At 36.2% G+C, this 22,303-nt stretch overlaps 1 protein-coding gene across 6 annotated transcripts in view; it reads right to left on the reverse strand.

The window, feature by feature from the left end:
- Positions 1-2,211: 2,211 nt before the first annotated feature.
- Positions 2,212-22,303, reverse strand: part of R3HCC1L (R3H domain and coiled-coil containing 1 like) — a 129,149-nt gene continuing 109,057 nt past the window's right edge. For all 6 annotated transcript variants that reach the window (XM_012524598.3, XM_058298642.1, XM_071215727.1 and 3 more), the window contains 5 exons: positions 18,984-19,159; positions 12,194-12,264; positions 11,196-11,291; positions 10,543-10,683; positions 2,212-3,031 (listed from right to left, as the gene is read on the reverse strand). In XM_012524598.3, the coding sequence (XP_012380052.1) occupies positions 2,964-3,031; positions 10,543-10,683; positions 11,196-11,291; positions 12,194-12,264; positions 18,984-19,159 (552 nt within the window). In that variant the 3' untranslated portion in view covers positions 2,212-2,963. The remainder of the gene's footprint in view (positions 3,032-10,542; positions 10,684-11,195; positions 11,292-12,193; positions 12,265-18,983; positions 19,160-22,303) is intronic.

Below are 22,303 nucleotides of genomic sequence, written 5' to 3' on the forward strand. Positions count from 1 at the left end.
AGATTCAGGTAGGGAGGTTACCCACAGCTTCTTGCTGGATCCAGTTTGCTGGGCCAGAAAGAGAAGGCCAGGCAGCCAGCCACTGGCTCAGTATCAGTCTTGCTACCTGCATCACACATTTGATGGGTACAGCCAGTTCTAATCTTTGGAAAAACCTACACAAGGGTTGTGCTATTACACCTTTGAGTTGAAAAGGGAAAGATGTGGGAAGACTGGTGGTAGCTGCATGACCTATAACTACATGAGGAATGCTAACACAATACCAACCATAAAAATCCAGACTGACCCAAAATGTCAGACGACTTTCACCTTAGGATACTTCAGTCTCAGAAAAACTAAAGAGCTAGGAACCTCAGCATACCATTCAGAAGCCTAATTTACTTGTATTCTACAAAGACTGTCGCTCTATAGGGAGCCTATCAGAATTCATGGAGAATATACCTTTCTACTATAAATTCCAGGTGGCCCTAGGATTTAGACACTCAACATATATGAAATAGCATATATGCACAGCAGAGTACATCAGCTGTCTTTCCAAATATGTAACAAAGGAGCAGAGGCAGCTACAGAGGGCTCTCCAGTTAGCTCAGCTTGTGAAGGTATGATTTTAATATGGTCAAGGACTTGATTTCCATCCGGACAAGCTCCATGTAGTCTGTGCTGGATCATGGCAGGCCCTCTTACCTCTAGTTAAAAATAGGCATCACTGATCACTGAGAGAAAAGCAGTAAGGCCTATATATGTCAATCCCAACTACTGGAAAAATAGAACTAAAAAGTACATTTTCTACTAAAAGTAGAGGAAGTAGCACTCCATAGTTTTTAAGTGTTGGCTGAAAAAAAATTCTTTCTCCTGGTCTAGTTATAAGGGCAGATCTGAAAGTCAGATTGGCTGATTGTTAACTGAAAAAAAATGCACAGGCTCCTAGGCACCTGGAATACAGCATTAAGAACAAAAATAACAAGGTGAAAATATAAGAAGTGCAAGAAAACTGAGGAATAAACATGGGGCTCTGTATGACCATTAACATTGCCCTTAAAAGTTAAAATGCTATTAAAAGGGAAAAGCACCTTCGAAGGCAAGGGGGCAAGTGATAGGAGCAATTATCTCTTTTTTACTGCCCAAGGTCATTACTGGCCTTTAAGAATCAAAGCAGAGCAAAAGTATAACTCAGAGATATACTGCTTAGTATGAAGCCTGGTTGCATTTCCCAGTGTTTCCTTTTAAATGAAGCCACACTGTCCAAAGAGACCTGCCTAGCTTAGAGGTCTGTTCTGTGATGACTGAAGGCACAGGTTCTGTAGCTACAAGCCTAAGGGGGAAGGGGTGGGGAGGATGACATGACATTGGACTAAGAAGCAGCGGGACAGAAGGGTCAAGAGGACTTCTTTAATCTCCAAAACTTGGGATGGAAGCACCAAATATGAACAAGGGATACTAGCAAAAGTGACCAAGAATGAGGAAAGTAATGCTGAGGTACTACAAAAGGACTCTCAGACTAGCAGCAGGGATAACTGAGTCAAGACTAAGACCCAAGGCCCATGTCATTTCAGGAATATTTAAATAGAGCCCCACTCTACCATGTTCTAAGCAATGCTAATAATCCATCATTGTCACGAGAACTAAAAAGGGCTGTTGCTTTAGCTGAAGGCACAATGAAACACTATTTCTTGCCACCTCAGCATCTTAAAGCCTAGCCACTATTATTTCTTTAGTGTAGAACTGCTTTCCCAAAACAGTGAGAATGCAGATATGAGATGGATAAAGCCTGAGTTGATGGCTCTAACTTGTCCCTGTCCTTTAGGAAATTTCTTACTATCCTGACTGCTCGTCATTTTAATGGATGGTCTGGTGCTACTTGCCAAGCACCTCTGGCACAGGCTGAGAAGATCATACCAACGACATGCTGTGTGCCAGATGCTTTGTGCAGGATGTGAGATTTGAGAAAGAGAGGAAAAGGCAAGAGAATGGGATGGGGGAGTACAAGGAGGGCATGAAGGGGAGAAGCTACCATATATCAATGTCCAACAATCCCAGGATATTCACTTTTGTAGCATTCTCTGGGATAGGGAGATAATCAGCTCTCTACTCAGTGTGGTTCAATAAAAGCAACAGATCCATGTAACCATGTACAGTATTACAGCAGTGAAAATAAGAGGAGAGCTGCTCTTCTCTTTGTGGGAATGACAAAACTGACAAATAACAGAGTGATACATGTCATAAAATGATCTTTAATGTCTCCTCCTCACAACATATTACTGCTTAAACTGGAACTGGTGCACAGCTCCCAAGACTGGCTTCTATGAGGAATGAAGCTAGAATGGCCCCCTGGCTGCTGTGCAGCTGAAACACTCCCAGGCACTAAGCTGAGTACAAACTCTGGAGTCCAATACCCACATCTGCTGCAGAGTTCACCAACTCTGGAGTTTGGGACCTGGCAGTTTAGATTCTGTGTATGCCAAGTATACCAGACACTATTCTCTCTCTGTGTGGCTGACTGCCTCTCCCTCCTTTATTACCCACTTCCCTGTACTGCATTTCTCAGTTTCGTGAGATACTAAGAAATGCCCTGCCTTTGCAGGACCCATCTCCCATCCCCATAGACTTGAGTCCCCTGTTCTGTTTTGCTTTTGCCTAAGACATCTTGGAAGTGTGACCTATGCTAACATGACTACCCTCTGCCAAGGGACTCTCATAAGTCACTTCTTCCAAGTTTCTTCCTAGTTAATGGCTCCCTCCTATGCCCATCACAGTAAGGTGATTCTAAAGAACTGCATTTCGAAGTGAAGACAGACAGAAGTCTATCTTCTCTTATACCCAGTCAGTCCTTGTCTTGATCGTTTTTTCTCTCTTTCATTATATGCACTTCTGCATGTATATAGAATTCTGGAAAGATCCTCTTATATGAAGACTATGGAACCATTTTCTGAATTCATGGAATTATCCCTCGTATTGAGTGATGTTCAAACAGTAGATTGGTCTCTGCCTTCCCAGATGTCTTCCCGTTGCTTGGCTTCCAACCGTTTTCTCTCTGTAAATAAGGGCAGTGTTAAAAGTGACTTTCCCTTCCTCCAAATTCAAGGAAATCTTTAATAGCGAGATATGTAGATTTCTGGTCTTCTTACCTGAATCCAAGAGTTAACATCTTTAACTTTCTATGTACTTTGGGAGTGGAAATGACTATACACAAAAGCTTTTTTATTTATTATTAAATAATAAAAAGAGAAAGATCTGGGGCTTATAGAAATAAAAAGTATGGGGAATAACTCAGAATCTGGCAACACCCAGATTCTAGTCTTACTGATAACTTTTTTTTTTTTCTTTAGGTCCTGAGGCTTCTTATCCCTAATATTTGTTCTGGTCTCTTTGGGGACTTCTGTTTAATAAGCCATCATCTGTCCCACACTGGCACCATTTGGTTGGGGGCCAGGAAGAGGGCATTATCACTTTTTAAAATTATTTCTTTTAATTTTACATCTCAACTGAGTTTGTTGCTTGAATTTAATCATCCCTGTTTACTGATCTTTACAAGTATTTCAACAAGAATGGAGAATATGTTTCAACATTCTTCTTTTACCTTCTTGCTCAAAAGGAAAAGGGATTTAGTCATTTCTCTCTACTACAACAACCTTGCTGAAAAAAATATTTCAGAAGCAAACCAAATTTCAGTATTCTCAGAGCACTTCCAGAAGCTAGACTCTTCTGGAAAAAAAAATTCCAATATGGAAAAATGACCACATATAATGGAGGAGAACTAAGGACAATTTTTCAAAACAAAAAATATACAAATCTAGACAATCTGATCTTCAATTTTTAATATAGAACCTTGGTTCTCCATTTAACACTTTCACCAAGACTTGAGAAAATATACACCATACATGGTTTAGTGATCCAAGCACTTCATTAGGTGCCATAAATACCAGTTCTAATTTCATGGCGAGTCATTAATCTTGATACCATAAAATGTAGATGATAAGCCTAAGTACTTCTTTCCAAGGACTGCTGTTTAAGATTGATAATGCCTATAAAGAATTTTGCAAGCCATGAACCAAGGGGATCACAGAAATCAAGATGAGTTTAGAGTTAACACTTGCTATTTTGACATATCTTTCCCAATCAGGAAAAGCTCCTACAAAATTCCTATATTATATTTAACTTCATTTTTTAAGGGCAAAGAACTTATTCAGGAAGCTGACTGGCACTTGAAAATGTGAGAAAGAGAAATTCACCGCTATTTGGGCACCATCTTGTGGTATTATCTGAATATAACAGGAAAGTAACAAGAGGCAAAAATGGGGTCAGTGAATTCCAAACTGAAAGGCCCTGTGACTCAGCTTTAAAGCAGGCTTGAATTGGGCTGGGATTCCCTGGTATAAAGCACTATGGATAACTGGCTTGTCTTAAGGACTCTGGGATTTCTTAGGAAGGTACTGTGGTTTTGATTCTTAGAAACAGGGAGCAGTTAGGAGGGGATCTAAAGGCAAAGGCAACCTTGGAGGAAAATGATCAGAAATTAGCTCCAGATACCAAGAAAAAGTGAGGAAACCAGAAAAGTGAATTTTGAGAAAGCAAAATTTTCAGTAAGCTCAGAAACTTAAATCAGGAAGGTAATATAGGTAGTGGTATAGAAGGCAAAGAAATACAGGAGCAGTAGACAAACTTAATAACTGGCCCACAGTCCACAATTCCAAAATCACAACAGTTCTGAAAACGAAGTTGTTTTTTAAGTTTGGGGTCAAAACTCATTTGGTAGCAAATCTGATCTGAAAGACACAGGCTGTTTATAGTCTTTAAATATCCCATTTAATGTGAAGTCAATACTTTGATGCAGAAATATTTATGTTAATGTGTTTGATTTTGGTGTTATGAAACATATTACAAAACCATTATCTTTCTATAATCTGAAACATTTCTGGCCCCAAGGCTTTCTAATAAGAGATTGTATTCCAGTATTATCAAATATATGTACATATAAGAGGAAATTCTGGTGGCAAGCCATATGAGATAACTACTAGAGTAAAGAAACCAATTGAGAAGTACTAAGAAATAGTGAAAATGGGAAGCATAAATTTGGAAATACAGAACATGAGTAGAGTAGAGAAACATAGCTTAGGATGAGACTTAAAAATACTTTGTCTTTATTTTAAAGCTGTGAAAATAGAGATTAAGGGAAAGAACTGAAGGAATTGAAGTTGGAACCCAGGCCCTTAATTTTTAAACCAGCAGTCTTTACACTATCCTGATGTGTTAAAATATCATCTGAAAGTATCTACAAAGAAAAGGAAAAAACGTGAAGAAAAAAATGTACTGACAGAAAGATAAAGAAACATGTTGTCCCTTTATTAAATAGAAAGGAAAGCTGATAATAGCTGACAGACTGCATGAAAAGAATTCCTATTAACTTTATATTCAACAATTTAAAAAGTAAACTAAATAAAGAGAAAGCCCAATAGCAGTCTTAAGGGCAAGGCACTAAGGATTAGAAGAATTAGTGTGAAATGATTAACCTAAAACATTCACATAAGCTGGCCTTTAAGTCTTTTATGTCCCAGGATAATAAATAAATTGATAGAAATGACTGTATTAAATGAGTTGATTGATATCATGGTGCAGTGAGTTACCACTTTTCACACAGGATAGTGTTGAAGATTGAAAAGGGCCATTTTAGGGTTATGTTTTTTAAAAAATAAGGAAAAAGGATGATCCTGTAAATTAAAGACTTTCAATATTTACTTTTACATTTAAGAAAATAATGGGGAAAATCATCACAAAAGTCATTTATAACCACCTACAGAGTAATAATCAACCTGCTTTGTTAAGAAGAAGTCTGGTCAAAGTAATCTAATTGCCTTCTTTTATGAAGTGACTGTTCTGACAGATCAAGGAGAAGTAATAAAAGTAACCTTTTAATTTTAGCAAGGTTTTTTATATTTTAAATTTACCAAATATTTATATAATCACCAATATACTGGAAAAATATATAGTCTAGATCATGTAAATGTCAAGGAACATTTAACTATGGACAGCAGAATAATTTACCAATGTGTTAGTGTCAATGTAAGGAACTACTCTCACTTAGCAAGAATTAGTTAGCTGGTCAGTTCGTCCTAGAGTTCACACTTTCATCTCTGATCTATTTGAGGGACGTAAAGTTTATTAAACAGCAGATGCAGAATTAATACTGCCTCTCAGACAAAAGTACCACATTAAAACAAAAGGAAATGTGGTTAGAAATGAAGGGAACTTCACACACCAAGGGAGAAAAGATCCCAAGAATATGCCAAAAGACCTAGATTATGAGCCAGCAATGCAGCACTGCTCTTTAAGGTAGAATAATGGAATACCTAAAAAGGATTTCAGAAGGAACAATTGTGATTAAATTTTTTAAAAAATTGTAGTTGACCCCAAGTATACTAGAGACAATTTTAAGTTCTTAGTGATTTAATTAATCAAAATAAGTGGTCAAATTATTGCTTACTCTGCCTTTCATCCCTGTGACTTAAAAGTGGCCTTTTAGATTGAACCAGGAAATCACTTATCCCCAAGAATAAAATAAGTTATGAAATAACTTTGAAAATGAGGGGTTTACTTATTTTGAGAGGTAATGGTATCTACAGCTCCAATTTTAGGTTGGAATCAAGTGTTTTCAACAATCTTTTCATGTATCCCCAAATTTGGTGTTTAAAACATGGTTTTATCATGTAGTCTGAAACACTGGTTTAAAACACATGGCAAAGTCAATGTGTAGCTGTGATCTATTATGTACTCTGCTGGACTTAAAGATATTTTCCCCATGCTTAGGGACTAAGTACCCCCTTCCTCTTGATGTATAAAATATGATTTATTTTCTCAAGTCTTCCCAGAGTAGCTTTAGTTTCTCATTCTCCTTTTTAAGGACTAATGCATAGACTTCTCATTAAAAGGGTAAGAAGATCAAAATAGGCTGGAGGAACTTAGCAGGAAAGTATTTAAAACTCAAACCACACATTCCAAATTCATTAATTAGGGGGGTTTCATATACCGTGTTTAATCAAAACATTTAAAATGAAATCAAAACATGTAAGATTTATGAAGAAAAGTTCAAGTGACCAGTATCATTCATGTATTAAATCAATGAACATTTCAAAGTATCTTTTTATGTCCCAGGCACTGTACCAGACACCAGAACTCTTCAACTGGGAGAAAAAAAAGGCTGGGAGATTATTATATAATAGTATTAATTAACCTATATGAGGGATGATATACAAGGTTTCAATTCCTATGCTAATACTGATCAATTAGCAATCGTCATGTCAAAACTCATCAAGAAAGTCAAGACTGATTAGCAATATCTGCCATAGGTAATGGACAGGGAAAGCAGCAGTACATAATAATACACATTTGTCCCTACTGGCTCATATTATTATAATGAACACTGTATTCCCAACAGTCACATGAACAATAAAGTATCCTAAATCTGTAACTAATGTTTCTCAACATTTTTACATATGTTAACTTATGCTATGCTCAGAAAATTCTCTGTAGTTCCACAGGTCAAGCGTTACTTCCACTTTTTTGGACACCAGGTCATGGAGAGGTATAAGTGACTTGCCCACAGCCATGCAGCTAGTTGAAGGCAAAAAGTCTGTTAGAGCACAGATTCTTTCCTTCCTAAATGATCTTTATAGTTAAGGGTTATTAGAATAGAATGATACCCACATGTCCTTTATTTCTATCAAGAAAAAAAGAAGAGGAAACTGATTTAAACCATCATGTGGATTTAAACTAAACCTAAAGAAGAATCTTCTGACAGTGAAAGCTGCTTAACATTGTTAACTAAATAGATAAACTAAAAAGAAGACTGTCTAGTTCCATTTTCTGGAGATATAAAAAACCTTTTATGTATATATATTTTTTGGGGAAAAAATGTTTATTAGGAAAAAAATTCAAAAAGGACAAAAAAAGAAAAAGAGAAAACAAATGTTTATCACCCCTAAATTTCTTCAAAAGGGATTAAAGTATTGATTATTAGGCCAGTTATCCAACTTCTCTGATACAAAGTAGATACCCAATAAACATTAGTTTCCTTCAAATCTTTTAATCAGCAAAAATCTTTTTTTTTTTTTTTAAAGGAAGTTCCAGGGATTGAACCTGGGATCTCATACATGCAAAGCAGGTGCTCAACCACTGAGCTATACCCATAGCTCCTCTAGCAAAAATCTTTTTATGGCTTTTATTTTTAATCTTAAAATCTTTGGAACTAAGTGAGAGGCACGAATTTTACTCAAGGTAGACATTCCCACTAGAATTATAAGTCTTAATTAGAGGAACAAAATTTTCACATCTAATTCTCCAAAATAGGAAACAAAATGCTTAGCACAGCGCAGGTGCTTAGTGAACACCAAATTTAAATGACAAATTATAGGCATTTTAAAATAAAAACTGTAATTACAAAAATATGCACTAGATTCTGTGCTAGCGTCACCATATAATGATTTTGCTACTATTGCTAATAAAAACAACAGAAGCTAACATTAATCACATACTTACTATAAGCCAATAGAAACAGGAAGGAGAAAGTTCCTATCGTTTCTGAAGATGGCTAAGTATCTTTTGTGGATTATCTCACTTGATTTCCATTTTACAGATGAGGAAAAAGAGGCCTTGAGAAAATAATCTGCCCAAGGACACACAGCCAGTAAATGGCAGAGCTAAGATTTGGACCCAGGCATTTTGAATCCACACCATACAATGTTATCCACTATGCTACACAGGTGCTTCCCTCCAATGGATGAAAAAAATACTTGTTTTGCTCAATATCTAAACACTACTTTTAATTCCTACATGGAAAGAACCTTTAAGTGAGAAGCCTCGGGCTCCATGCAAAAAGGCACGAGAATATCTGCTCAGTACAGTAAGAAGCCAGAAAGAGATACTTCAGGATTTTCCCCCCATGTATTCACTCAGATAGAACGAATGGGAGAGCTGTGAAGTAAAATAAAGGAAAAGTCCTCTACAATCTGTACAGACTCAACATCACTCAATAGGAAGAACTTACCTCTTCATAAATAAACTCCTTTTAAAAAGTAATGAAGTGCCCACTTGGCTAGCATTCTCATTTTTAATTGCAATACTGAAATATCCTTTGTATAGCTGGACATTTAAAACAAATCCTGCAAGCAGCATGGCACATTAATATGCTTACAGAGCAACAGAGAGTAATACTCAAGACGATAATATACATGCATGCAAAACAGTTGCTTCAGTCTCTGAAGATACAGGTGGTATCTTAAAAGATACATTAAGGAAATATATCTCTTTCTATAGATACTGCTATTATCTATGAGGTAATTATGGTTATCACAGATAATCATTTTCCTCAGAGACAACCAATTACTAAAGGGTTAAGAACACAGCACATTCTCCTACAATCTACTTTTGTTATTGCCAAGTATAAAAGCCACAGGAATCCTCCTGTTTCTATAGCTTGTAAGTGGACTTTGAGTATACAATGCATTGAAAAATCAAAACTGCCTCATTATAATCACTAAAGTTTCAAAGATTAGTTGGGTTGAACTCTGAAACTCTAGCACCTGCCATGACACACTCTGTCACTGGTTATCTGGTCAGTGCAGCTGAGAGCCTGCAAACTGCCTGCTATCACCTAAGCAGAGTGGACAGAAGTATTAATGGCCTTGTTAGACTAGCAATAAACAAGGAGTTTGAAACTTTAATTCATTTAATGGAAAAATGAGGCTACTTTTTGGTAAGTGAAAATTTCAGAATAAATTGCCTTCACTGATTCCACAGATTGTGGGCTAAAGCAATGAGACTTTATTAAGCCTGAAGGTTGATCAAAAGTATTTAAGTGTTAAGCCAGAGTCTCAAGTCTTTACATGCAAGTCAAAAGCCTATAAAGGGGAGAGAGAGATTTTAATCTCAACTCCAAACTCTGGGGAAAGAAAAACCCTGCTTGTGAATAAGTAGAAATATTTTCTGAAAACTCAAGTACTAGTAAATAATCAGAAGGCAAGTGAATTCAGAGGTACTCTAATGGAGCCACATGTGACTTGTCATAAAAGAAAAAAACAAAGCAAAACACCTCCTACAGTATTATCACCAATGCCAACTGCTGGCTTCTCCTTCATTTCTCTTCCATCTAATATCTAAACCATTTGATAATATCATGGCACTCATGGTCCAGTAAAATCACAGGAAAATAAAGTTTTCTGCCTGGGAGACTACTATGTCTTCACAGGAAAATTTTTCTCAGAGTTTGGGGGCGGAAATCTGTAGAAAAACCAATGGATAAACTGAGGCCAAACCAATCTCTTGGAAAACAACAGAAGGAGCATGGATTAGGAGGATACTTTGGTGTGTGGAATAAGCAGGCCAATCAGAAATGTCTTCCTCCTGAATATGTCATGAAAACAATTTCAATACACTTGGGAGGCTTCTAGGTAATGGAAACTACAAAATGCAACCGGCTTCATTCATTTTTTCCCTCACACTGCATCACAGTGAGTTTTAAAGGGATTAGAGTAGGCAATTACTTTAACTCACCTCGGGCTTCTTGTAGTTTCTTGAGTTCTGCTTCCCTTTCAGTTTTGCTCTGCTTACTTCGAACCCCAAGGGCACTGATGACTAACCTTCTGGCTAGGGCTGCTGAAGTCTCAGGACGCTCCTTTGCTGGCTGGAGGAACTCTGAATGGGAGAAAAGAGGAGGAGTAGGAGGGAGTAAGGGAGAAGCATTCCAGCTCCAAGTGATTTAACTCAGTAATTAACATACAAAATAGACTAAAAGGCTGCATCAGCAGTAATTAATACTCGTCTGACAGATGATTATCAGAGGAAATTAACATGGCAAAGTACAAAAACTCTGGTTTCATTCATTATCTGCATCAACACAATTTCTTACAATGACTGTCAAACAACTAACCAGAGTTCCACCTAGAATCAGCACTCATCAAAGATATAAGGGGTAGGGGGAGGAACACTATGTAGGAATGAAAAAAACTGGTTGCTTGTAGCTAGTATCTCCCATTCTCCAAGTGACTACTCAGATGCCTAATTTCCTTTTCCTTTTTTTCCAAAAAACACACACTTTCTTTTACAATAAGAGTAAAAGTGGTAGTCTTTAGAACTTTGGATGCAACTACTAGAAAAAACAATAACACCATCATCAACATGAAAACCCCCAGTGATTACAGGCTTACCGGCATAAGCTCTGGCTTTGGCCTTGGCTGCTCTTGTGGCCTGTGACAGGGGCCGGATCTTTACCATGGTATGTTTACTACCTAGAGCATCACGAGCTGCAAAGAGTTTGAATAAACACAAGGAAGTAGCAGACACAGTGGAGTGATGCAAACGAAAAATTAAGGCTAGTTCTTAGAAAACATTTCCTAGAAGTTCCCCCCCAAGCCCCCATGGCAAGTAAAAGAGATGGTAAGCTTTAGAAAGTCCATAAGGAACAACTTTAAAGTGATTATTTTAGATGAAGCGATCAGCAAATTATGGCTCTTGAACCAAATCCAGCCAGCTGCTCATTTTTATAAATAAAGTTTTACTGAAGCTCAGCAATGCCTATTTACATAGTCTCCAGCTGTAACTCTGCTGTTAAGGCAGAGTTAAGCGGCTGCAACAGAGACTATGTGAACCACAAAGCCTAAAATATTGATTATCTGACCCTTTATAGGAAAAGTTTGCAGACCTCTCTTCTAGATGGTTCAGACGAGATCCAACATCTCTAATTTCTTTGAATGCCTCTCTATCAGATCCATCATGAGGCCAATGATCTATATAAAAAGACCCAACTATATAATCAGAGTTGCTATTACAATCTCTCATCGGAAAGGTTAGATAAAGAGTGCTATTTCAAATTCCTATCTGAGGCAAAAAAACCCACAAAACCCTCAAAAGCCCTAAGATTTAGTCCCACTGGCTTCTTAAGCCTCGATCTATAATGTGTTTATTCACTGTTATGACCAACGGTTACAAATGTAAATAACCTTGGAAGGAACTATCTCTCTAAAACTGTTGGATTAAGCTGAAAAGGAAGAGGGGAACACACCATGCTTCAAAAACCTTCATCTGTCCAATTATTTATATTGGCAAATGAATGCCAACTGGTTGGAACAGAGAGTAAAAATAAGAACAAGTAACAAGAGAAATTGGGGAATAAGATAGGGAACACTGAAATTCACTGGGTGAATACCTGTAACCGGACTGGAGAATACTCCTAGGGCATGTGTATCATCCACCCATTTAATATCAAATCCTTTCTTTCTGCAACAAAAGAAAACAATTTTATTTTTCAAATAAAATTTACTTTTATGAAACATCTTTCCAAGAGTCTCATAAAGCATTTCACGATGAGACAGAAACACTCAGAGAGTGCACAGGTGGAATGGGGATAATAACCACAAAAAACAGCTTGTAGGACAGAAGCAGCCACTGAATTTTAAAAGCAATAATACCATTATAAAGAACTACCTGGGAGTATTTTATGTTCCCAGTCATTTTATAGACATCAACTAATTAATCCGCACAAGTCCCTTGGGGAGGGTACAATATTTAATGCACTATTTATAAGAGATGTTCTTATGGGCAGGAAACAAGAAGTTGGTATGAGGAAGCAGAGGAGGGGAAGAGGAATATTAGAGGAAGAGGTAGGCAGGGAAGGTCACTTGGATTTAATGCAAATGTAGGCTCAAGGATACAGTGAGAGAAAGATTTAGCAAGATGTCATTCAAAGCAAAAAGAAAAAACAAGTAATGGATGAAAAGGACAACTATAATCACAGGCTGACTTATTCTTTCTCATTTGTTATAGTTATAAGAGGGGAAGAAGAAGAATATAGAAAATAATTGTGATAAAATCTAATTTCAGGATAAAAGAAATCAAGATAAGAGAAATATCAGACAAGAGTAGAAAGAATAAAAAATAAGAACATTTAGGTACTAAAAAAATCCTACACCTTTACTTTGGAACAGAGCTATGTATCAGGATAACAACATGAAAGTTATTAAATTAAAACCGATCATAACTCAAAATAGTTCAATTGACAGGGCATGTGCTTGAGGGTCAGATATAAATAAACTCAACTCCTAAATCTGGCACCTTGAACCCTGGGCAGGTTTAACCTCTCTTGAGCCGCTGTCAGCTCATTTGTAGAAATGGGTGTAGTATCTGCCTCAGAGAGTTGTGAAAATGGAAATGAGATCATTCATGTCAAGGCAAAGAGCACAATGCTGGGTACTTTGTGAGTATCTAGTAAGTGAATGGTGCTCAATATTTTATTATTAATAGCAATATTCATCAGGAAGACAGTACTGATGAAAACAGTGATTAAAGCATGAAATGGACACTGGTTTTTTACTTACAGGTGTTATAAGAGCTTCTGCATCATTACTTTTTTATTTTTATAAAGCACTATAAAGGAAAAAATTAAGACAACTGCTAAAATATCTTCCCTCTTTAACAATCTGCTGAGAAAAAACACTCCTTTGAGGGGAAAAAAAGAAAAAAGAGAAAGACTTGAAAGCTGGATGGAGAATTTCCTGAATGGAAGAGTAAGCTGACCATTGCATAAAATGATCACAGGGGTTGGGGACTGTCAAAAAGCTCAACGACAAGTCTATAATACAAGATACTTTACAAAAAGGATGCAAGGAGACCTAGATGGGTTTTGGAGGGCCTTTCACAGATTTGGAGGTTCATAATTCTTTAAAATGCCTGTCTTTTGGGAATGTATTTGGATGTCACAGAAAAATTAGGATGAAACAAAGTATAAGAATTAACTAATTCTTAGGAACGTCTAGACATTAACAACATTGATCACTGGTTTTAAGAACTGTTATTCTCAATGAAAATCTAACATAGTTCTAATTTGGAATATAATTCTATTGATTGCTTTTGAAAATCTATCATGAATTTTATATACAACAGGCCCTAATACTGAGTCTTAATGTAACTGCAACGAATTAGATTACAAATCTATATATTTAGAGTTTGGTCTATAGCTGAGATTGTTAACTGACCCCCAGAATCTATTCATCCCTGCTTTCTTTTAGTTATGCAGAAATGATGTTCCCCCAACCAAATTTAAATAAGGTGCATAGCTGTCAGCTAATTTGCTTGTTTTAGAACTTTACATGAAAAACAGGTCATCAGTTTTTATAAATAAAGTTTAACTGGAATACAGCCATGCCCATTTGTTTACGCATTGTCTATGGCTTCTTTTGCACAACAGGAAATTTGCATTAAAATATTATCTGGTCCTTTAAGAAAAAGTTGGGGTCTATACCCTAACTGATAAAGAATCTTACAAATTCAAGATATACATGAATTATGAATTGAATTTTTTTAATTAAAAAAAACACACACACCCCCCCTTGAAGCTTGCTTGCTGTCTGCTCTCTGTGTCCATTCACTGCATGCTCTTCTGTGTTTTTGCTTGTCCCCCTTTTTTGTTGCGTCACCTTGATGAATCAGCTCTCCGTGGCGCTTGTGAGCCGGGCGGCGCTCTGCAGCGTCTGCAGGTCGGGCGGCACTCAGTGGTGCTCCACACCGTGCGGGCAAGCCTGCCTTCACAAGGAGTTCCCGGGACGCAAACCCAGGGCCTCCCATATGGTAGACGGGAGCCCAACTGATTGAGCCACAGCCGCTTCCCACATGAACTGAATTTTAAATTTAAATTTGTAATATCACATAACAGACCTGGTCATTTTTAACATAAAGATTGAAGTCTTAAAATATAATCTCTCTTGATATTGACTTTTTTCCATATTCTCAAATCTTTCCTTAATAACTTCCTTTCCAGATTATCTCTTTATTCCTGAAGTTTATTTTTTCTCATAGGCTAGAGATAGAGATATATTTGTGACTCTTTTACTTTCTCCTCTAGATAGACCTATTAATCTTGTACACTTGATCTACCTTAACTGAACTTTATTAACCCACTCACTAGATAAACTGACTTTCCCCAATTCCTCTATAAAACTTATTGATCCTCATGATACACTGCACATTTGCGGCTAGTAAATTACCCTCTCAATTATTGCTTCCAAATAAACTATATATGTACCAAAAGTTAGTGTAGTTATTCTTAAATCCAGTAATATCAGTTTTACCTGATACTTTAATTATATAATTTAATTAGATAAAATGAAACCAATGAAACATGAGTATGAAAAAGAGGATGATTTGAGGATAGCTGAATGATTTGGAAGATAAAGTCATTTAAATAAATAAATAAATAAATAAATGAAAACACTGTCAACTTTGTTTGGGCAAGGCAGTTGTAAAAGACAGAAAAAAATTTAACCTATAAGGAATATGCACTCAGATGACTCTGAAGGTATGTTACAATTATTGTTCCACTTTAAAGAACTACAAATAGAAACTCCAGGTGACATATTATAAAGTTGGCTTACAAAAGCTTCTTTATCAACATGTCAATAACTTAAAATTGGCCCTGGCACCACATTAAAAGATTTGTTAGTGAATACAACTTTATATATTTTAAATTAAAATATTTGAGATATATATCAATTACTTATATTATTCTTCACTTAACTATTTCTGTTAATCATCCAATTACCAATGGCACTATCTGAAAATAAGTACTCTATGACATAATTGATTATATCATAACTGATATAACTGATTTTCTAAGGAAAAGAAAAACAAACTCTACAAGTCAGTACAACAGTTCCTTCAGTTTGATTTGATGGAGATTCACTATAATACAGGGTAAAAAGTACAATGACAGAAACAGTATGGGTTCTTAACCTGGTATATTATGTAGACCATGGATAAGTTTCAGGAGGTCTACTCATGAATACCTTAAAATTTTTATGGAGAACCATTTTCCACTGCTAACAGAATTTCAAAAAGATCTGTAATATATCCAACCCTGCTCCCATCAAAAGCACAAAAACTTAAGAATCACTAGGTTAGACTCAAACAATCAGCAGAGCTAATCATCCAACTACACAGAATAGTCCGTATAGAAAACAGTGGGGAAGAGTTATAGATCTTTAAATGGGCAGGGGAGAGTGGGAAAATCTATTTTACATTAATCCATTTCATTGAGGGTCTTTGAGAGATACAAAGACTCAGATACAGATCTTGCCTTCAGTGAGTATGTATCAAATGGAATATATAAAATATTCACAAAATTATGAAACCAGATAGAACAGAAAGTAAAAAATGCCATAACAAAGGTTAAACTTGAATGAGAGCTCAATGATTAGGTCAAGTTTTCCTGAAAAAAATTTTTTTGGTTCAGTCTTGAAGAAAAAACATTTGTATGTGAGAAAATGGCAAGATGGGATAAGAAGCAACAAGAGAAGACAGACATGACTGAAGACAGAGATAATCGGGGTTCAAATGCTAGGTTAAGGAATTTGGATTAAATGTTTCATTAGGCAGGTTCTAGAACATAAGTGTGACATCATTAGAATTTTGCCTTGTGAAGATTAAACTAAGAGCAATATATATGATGACCCGAAAATTGGGAGCATGGAAGCAAGTCTAAAAGAGGTGATGAATGCCAGAATTAATGTACTGGCAGTAAGGAGAGAAGGGGGGAAATATGAGATAGTCTACAGAAACAAAAACAATAGGAACAAAGAATTAAGTAGAGAGAAAGACAGTGAAAAGATGACGGTACTATTAAAAACTCAGGATATATAAGTGAAAGGGCAAGTTTTATGGGATTAGGTTATGGGTTCAGTATATGACGTTTCTGAGAATATGGTGGATTAAGTGCCAGGATCAGCATTTCTGCTGAAAATAACTAAAAATCTTTAATAAAATACTTTCAAAATCTTCTTAAAAGAACCCATGAACTGAAGAAAAAAGAAGAAAATCTCAAGTCAGAGACTAAGAATGATTGTAGAAACCTGGAAAGGAAAGTATTACAACTGACTTTTGCCCTAAAGATATCCGCTTCAGTTTTCATAGCCTGGAGGGCACAGGGACCAAGAGCCAAAGCTCAGTTGACCATAGTGAGGAGTCTAATCCTCCCCAGTAAAGTTCCTACCTACTTTACCCCCAGAATACAGAACTCAGTATATAAGGAAAACTGTCTGTCTGAAATTTTGTTCAGAGAAGAGGCAAAACTTACTTTGATAATTTGGAATCATGCACAGTCCTCACATAGGTATGTATTCTGATTTCATACTGAGTGTTCAGAAAAATTTAACCTAACATACTCCTGTATTGCTAGTACTCTCAGGGGACTGGCAGAAGAAAACACATATCCTCTCAGAGGAACCCTCTTCTTCATTCACCATGGGTCTCAATTTCCTCAAATAAAATTCCAAAGAAGATGTGCTCACGGTTAAGAAAAATTACTCCAAAGGAAGAAAGGTACTATGAGCAAGAATTTGCAGAAACAAAAGACACTAGAAATAGAAAAAGATTTCAGGTAAAGGAATTATCAGACACAGATTATAAAAGGTCTACATGTAATATATGTAAATATTTGAAAAAAAAAGAAACTCAAAAAAAAATTTTTTTTTAAAAACCCACCAAAACTAGGCAGATTTGAAAAAGAAACAGAACTTCAAGAAGTGAAATGCATAAAGTGAAATATAAAAAATCAATGGACAGATTTAATAGCAGACAGACATAGCAAAAGAAAAAATAATGAATAGTAAACTGGAAACTAGCACTAAAGAAATTATTCAGACTATTGGAGAGAGACAAAGTGATGGAAAATATGAAAGTGACCTAAGAGGTAAGGAGGATTAAGTGAAAAGGTTTAATATACATTGAAGAAGCATCTTAGAGGAGGTAGTATGGGCAGGGGCAATATTTGAAGAGTTACTATTTTGAGACTTCTTTAGAATAAATGGAAAACATTAACCCACAGATTTAATAAATCCAAATAATCCCAAGAAGAATAAAAAGAAATTCATAAAGCCCCTATCACAATGCAAATTAAGAATACTAATGACAAAGAGAAACCCCTAGAACGCACCAAGAGAAAGACTAATTACATTTAGAAGTGACAGTTATTAGACTGTTAGCTAGCTTCTCATCACCCACAGAGAAAGCCAGAAGACATTAGAGTACCTTCAAGGTCTGAAAGAAAATAACTGCCAGTCTGGAATTCTATAACCCAGCAAAAATGTCTCTCAAGAATGAAGGTGAAATGAAAAATAGTAATAAGAACTGAGGGGTTTTTTGTTGTTTGTTTTAAATAAACAGACTCTTACTAAATTAAATGTTACAGTCCCACACCTGAAGAAAAAGATGGAAGGTGTGAAATGCAAGAAGGAATAAATGAAGAGCACAGAAAGTAGGTAAATATGAACACTGGATATGTAAAACAGTAATAATGTCAAAGGGAGTTTAAAAGAAAAAAATTAAAAGAATCAAAATACATAATCACAATAACATAAGTTGACAGAGGGTGAGGTGAGGAATGGAATTTAAAAACCCTGATAGTGTCTGGAAGGAGGCAAAAAATATTAATTTTAGCCATTGATAAAGTAAGGATTTCTAAAGTAATCACCAAAAAAAAATAGAAACTAAATATAATTTCCCAAAATATCAAATGAGAAAAAAACACCCAGTCAATCCAAAAAAAGGCAAGAAGGAAGAGAAAATGATGGGACAATGGAAAAAAGAAACCCGCATACATCCAAATATATCAATAATTACAATAAACATAAGTGTTTATAATATAATGTCATTATGTTTAAAAAATACACATGAAGACAGATTTAGGAGTCATCACTGATGACAGACTCCTTAAATACTAACATGGGGTCTAGAAAGACTTTTTGGCTCTTTTAAGGAGTTTCAAAAAAGGGCATTTGTTATGAAAGAATTATACTGGACTTGGAGAAGACAATATACAAACCTGATTCCAAAGTAGACAAACAAGGGATATGACACAAAACAAAACAGAACAGATGTGTTTTCAGAAGACACTTTAAAAAATTTCATTCCACCTTCCCTAACATTCCCAACCACTTGCAAATACTTACTGATAACTGCAGAAAACCCGCAGGAGGTCTTCAGTACGAAATTCTGGGGGGAAGTCATAAATTTCAATGACATGTGGTAATTCACAATCACTGAGGTCAATATGAGGAGCACCATGGTTGTAATAATCAAATCTAGGTTCCTGGATGCTTTTTCTGCTCTTCATATTCCCTGATAACTAGGGAGGAGGAAGCACATAAGTGACTGTTATATCAAGCCAGGGCATTAAAAAATCCCTCCCATATGTGAACAATCCTCCTCCCTGTCTCCATAGTCCTGTCCCCTAAACTTTACCATTGCCTCTGTACTAAAATCACTCCAAATACAATGATGACTAGGGATTTATTACTCACTTTATATTATACAGGATTACTTGTATATTAGATAGGATTACTTGAAAAGGCGTTGAAATTCCAGCAAAGACAGGAATTGCAGGAAACTTAATTTTCATTTATCTACCAGCATATGAGAGAATACAGACTGATTATAGTGTGGTGAGTTACAAAATGGTACATCTTGGAAAATGAATCTCAGCATCTGAATAGATGAATTAAGAACATGTGGTTTACTTGAATTTACTATCAGACTCATCTCATAGTTTCTTTTCTGGAATTGAATAAAAATAAAACAAAATTTAAAAATCTGTTAGTCTACCCTTCGTTGAATGTATTCAAGGGTGAGGAGGCAGGCAACTTTACATTGTTAAGATAAAGGTAAATGACACATGTAATTTTATTTAGAGTCGCTGGCATGAAAGCAACAAAAAGGAATTCCTACATAATAGCAAAGGGAAGAAATCAACAGTAGTGGAAAACACTTAAAATTCTACTACTCTATCAAAGAAATGAAGGCTATTAACCGTCTCACATTGGGCACAGAAGAAAAAAAAAAAGTAGAAAGTGGTAGCAAAGTCACGACAGTCATTGCCTTATTTTTGTGATTTACACGTTATAAAACTTAGAAGTGGGAAGTGGACGTGGCTCGATCGACAGAGCATCCACCTACCATATGGGAGAGGGGTCCAGGGTTTGATACCCAGGGCCTCTTGACCCGTGTGGCAAGCCAGCCCATGCACAGAACTGCCATGCACAAGGAGTGCTGTGCCATGCAGGGGCGCCCCCCGTGGGGGTGCCCCATGCGCAAGGAGTGTGCCCTGCAAGGAGAGCTGCCCCGCGTGAAAAAAGCACAGCCTGCCCAGTAGTGGCATGCACACATGGAGAGCTAATGTAGCGAAATGACATTACAAAAAACAGATGCAGTTTCCTGGTGCCAATGACAGTGCAAGTGGACACAGAAGAACACAGAGTGGACACAGAGAGCAGACAATGGGGTGGGGAGGAATGGGGAGATAAATAAAATAAATCTAAAAAGAAAAAAAAACTTAGAAGCTACTACTGACTACCCAATGCCTCTAGACCAGAGTATCTTCTCCCTGTTAATCAAAAGTTCAATTAACTCCTTTCAAGCTTTCCTTCTTTTATAGTGTGCCTCTTTTTTTCATAAAATGAGAAAAAGGAGAACCTGCATTGACAAGGATATATTTCTTCTTGGAGAAGCTAAAAATGGAGTCAAGAGGTTTTGGGGAGGAAGGAGGTAAAGGGTAGGGACTTATGTAGTATCAAAATGTTTATTGCTATGCCGCTGGTTCCTTTTCTCCACTAAGCATTAGTTTCATATCCAACAATGGGAATAATATCTATACCCTAGAGACAGGTGTAAGGATTAAATGAGATAATGCAGTAAGTATTTAGCATACTGCTTAGCAGTTGATTATTCAATTAATTAAACCCATTTTCAATAAACTTTAATTGAATGCTAACCTAGAAGCCAAGCAATGTGTGACTTTTACTTCTGCTTAGGAAGTAGACAACAGTAAGACAATGTTCCTTCCACCATAACAGTGAGAAAAGGCAAAATAATTAGAAAAATCATAACTTTTCTTGACTCGCCAGAGAAATGAGGATGTGAGAAAACCAAGGGAAATGAATTCAGAAGAGAAGTCCCACCAAAAAAACATAAACAGCTTCACCCTTGGTAAACAACTAGAAGAAGTGGTCACCATACAACTGGGCAAGAAGATATCAACTAAACTTTTAACAAATTCTCAAAAACCTACAGTAGGCTAGTGTATCAGTTAAGAATAACAGGAGGAGTCCTCAATCACTCATAAGTACTTGATGTTGGGCACCCAACAGATGTTTACAGGAAAGACTGGGGGCAAGACAGGAGATCCTAAAGAGCCTCCCCAGGTGGAACAGGTATCCAGGGACTATTCAAAGCTAAAAATAGAACAAACATTAAGAAAACACGTTCCAGCAACTCAGCCCCCAAGAAGAGCACAAGGTAATAGCTGCACCCAAAACTCCCAAACTGCAGAGGAGACTGACTAAACCCCCACAATGACCTGACAGAAGAAGAGGTGAGCGCATTTCCAGGCATAAACATTATTTAACTAACATTCCATTTTTTAATTGGCATAAATAAAAATATAAATTAAAAAATCAAAAGACAGTCAAAAAAGCAAGAGCAAATAACTTATTGCCAAGCAACTGTTTATTCTATTTAGAGATGACTGTTTATTCTATTTAGAGATGAAATGATTAGAAAGGGATTTTATTTAATATATTAAAAAAATCTACAGGGAAGATGAAAAACACACATGGACATATAGATATTTGAGCAGAAAGAAAAAACACTAGGAAAAAAGTCAAAGAGAAATGTTAGAAATAAAATAAAAACCCACAATATTCCTTCAATTGGCTCATCAATACATTTGCCACAGCTGAGGAATGAATCACTGAACTTGAAGACAGGTTAATAAAATTACCCAATCTAAAACACAGAGAGGGAAAAAATGTCACAGAGCAGTCAAAAACTTTGTGACAACATCAGTAACATAGAACACATGTAATTGGATTCCTGAAAGGAAAAGAGAAAGAAAGAGAACACAGCAAGAAAAATATTTAATCGTTAAGAATTTTCCAAAGACAATCATGTCAGAGCACACAAACCTGGAAAAAAACAAAGCCAAACCAAACCAAAACAACAAAAACAAAAAAGTCTAGATAAAACTGCTGCTTTACGGAGGACAGAAAGAAACTTTTAAAGGCACCTACAGATAAGCAAGCAAAACCCCTATTAAATAGAGAGAGTGATATAAGATTTAAAGCACTTTCTGTCAGAAACCATACAAACCAGAAGATAATATAGTGACATATTTAAAGTACTGAAAGAAAAAAAATAAAACCTATGAACCAAGAATTCTAAATTAAAGACTTTCAAACAAACCAAAGTTGAAATAATTCAATGCCAGCAGTCTGTG

This window comes from Dasypus novemcinctus, chromosome 6 (assembly GCF_030445035.2).
Source record: "Dasypus novemcinctus isolate mDasNov1 chromosome 6, mDasNov1.1.hap2, whole genome shotgun sequence".
In the NCBI taxonomy this organism is placed as follows: domain Eukaryota; kingdom Metazoa; phylum Chordata; class Mammalia; order Cingulata; family Dasypodidae; genus Dasypus; species Dasypus novemcinctus.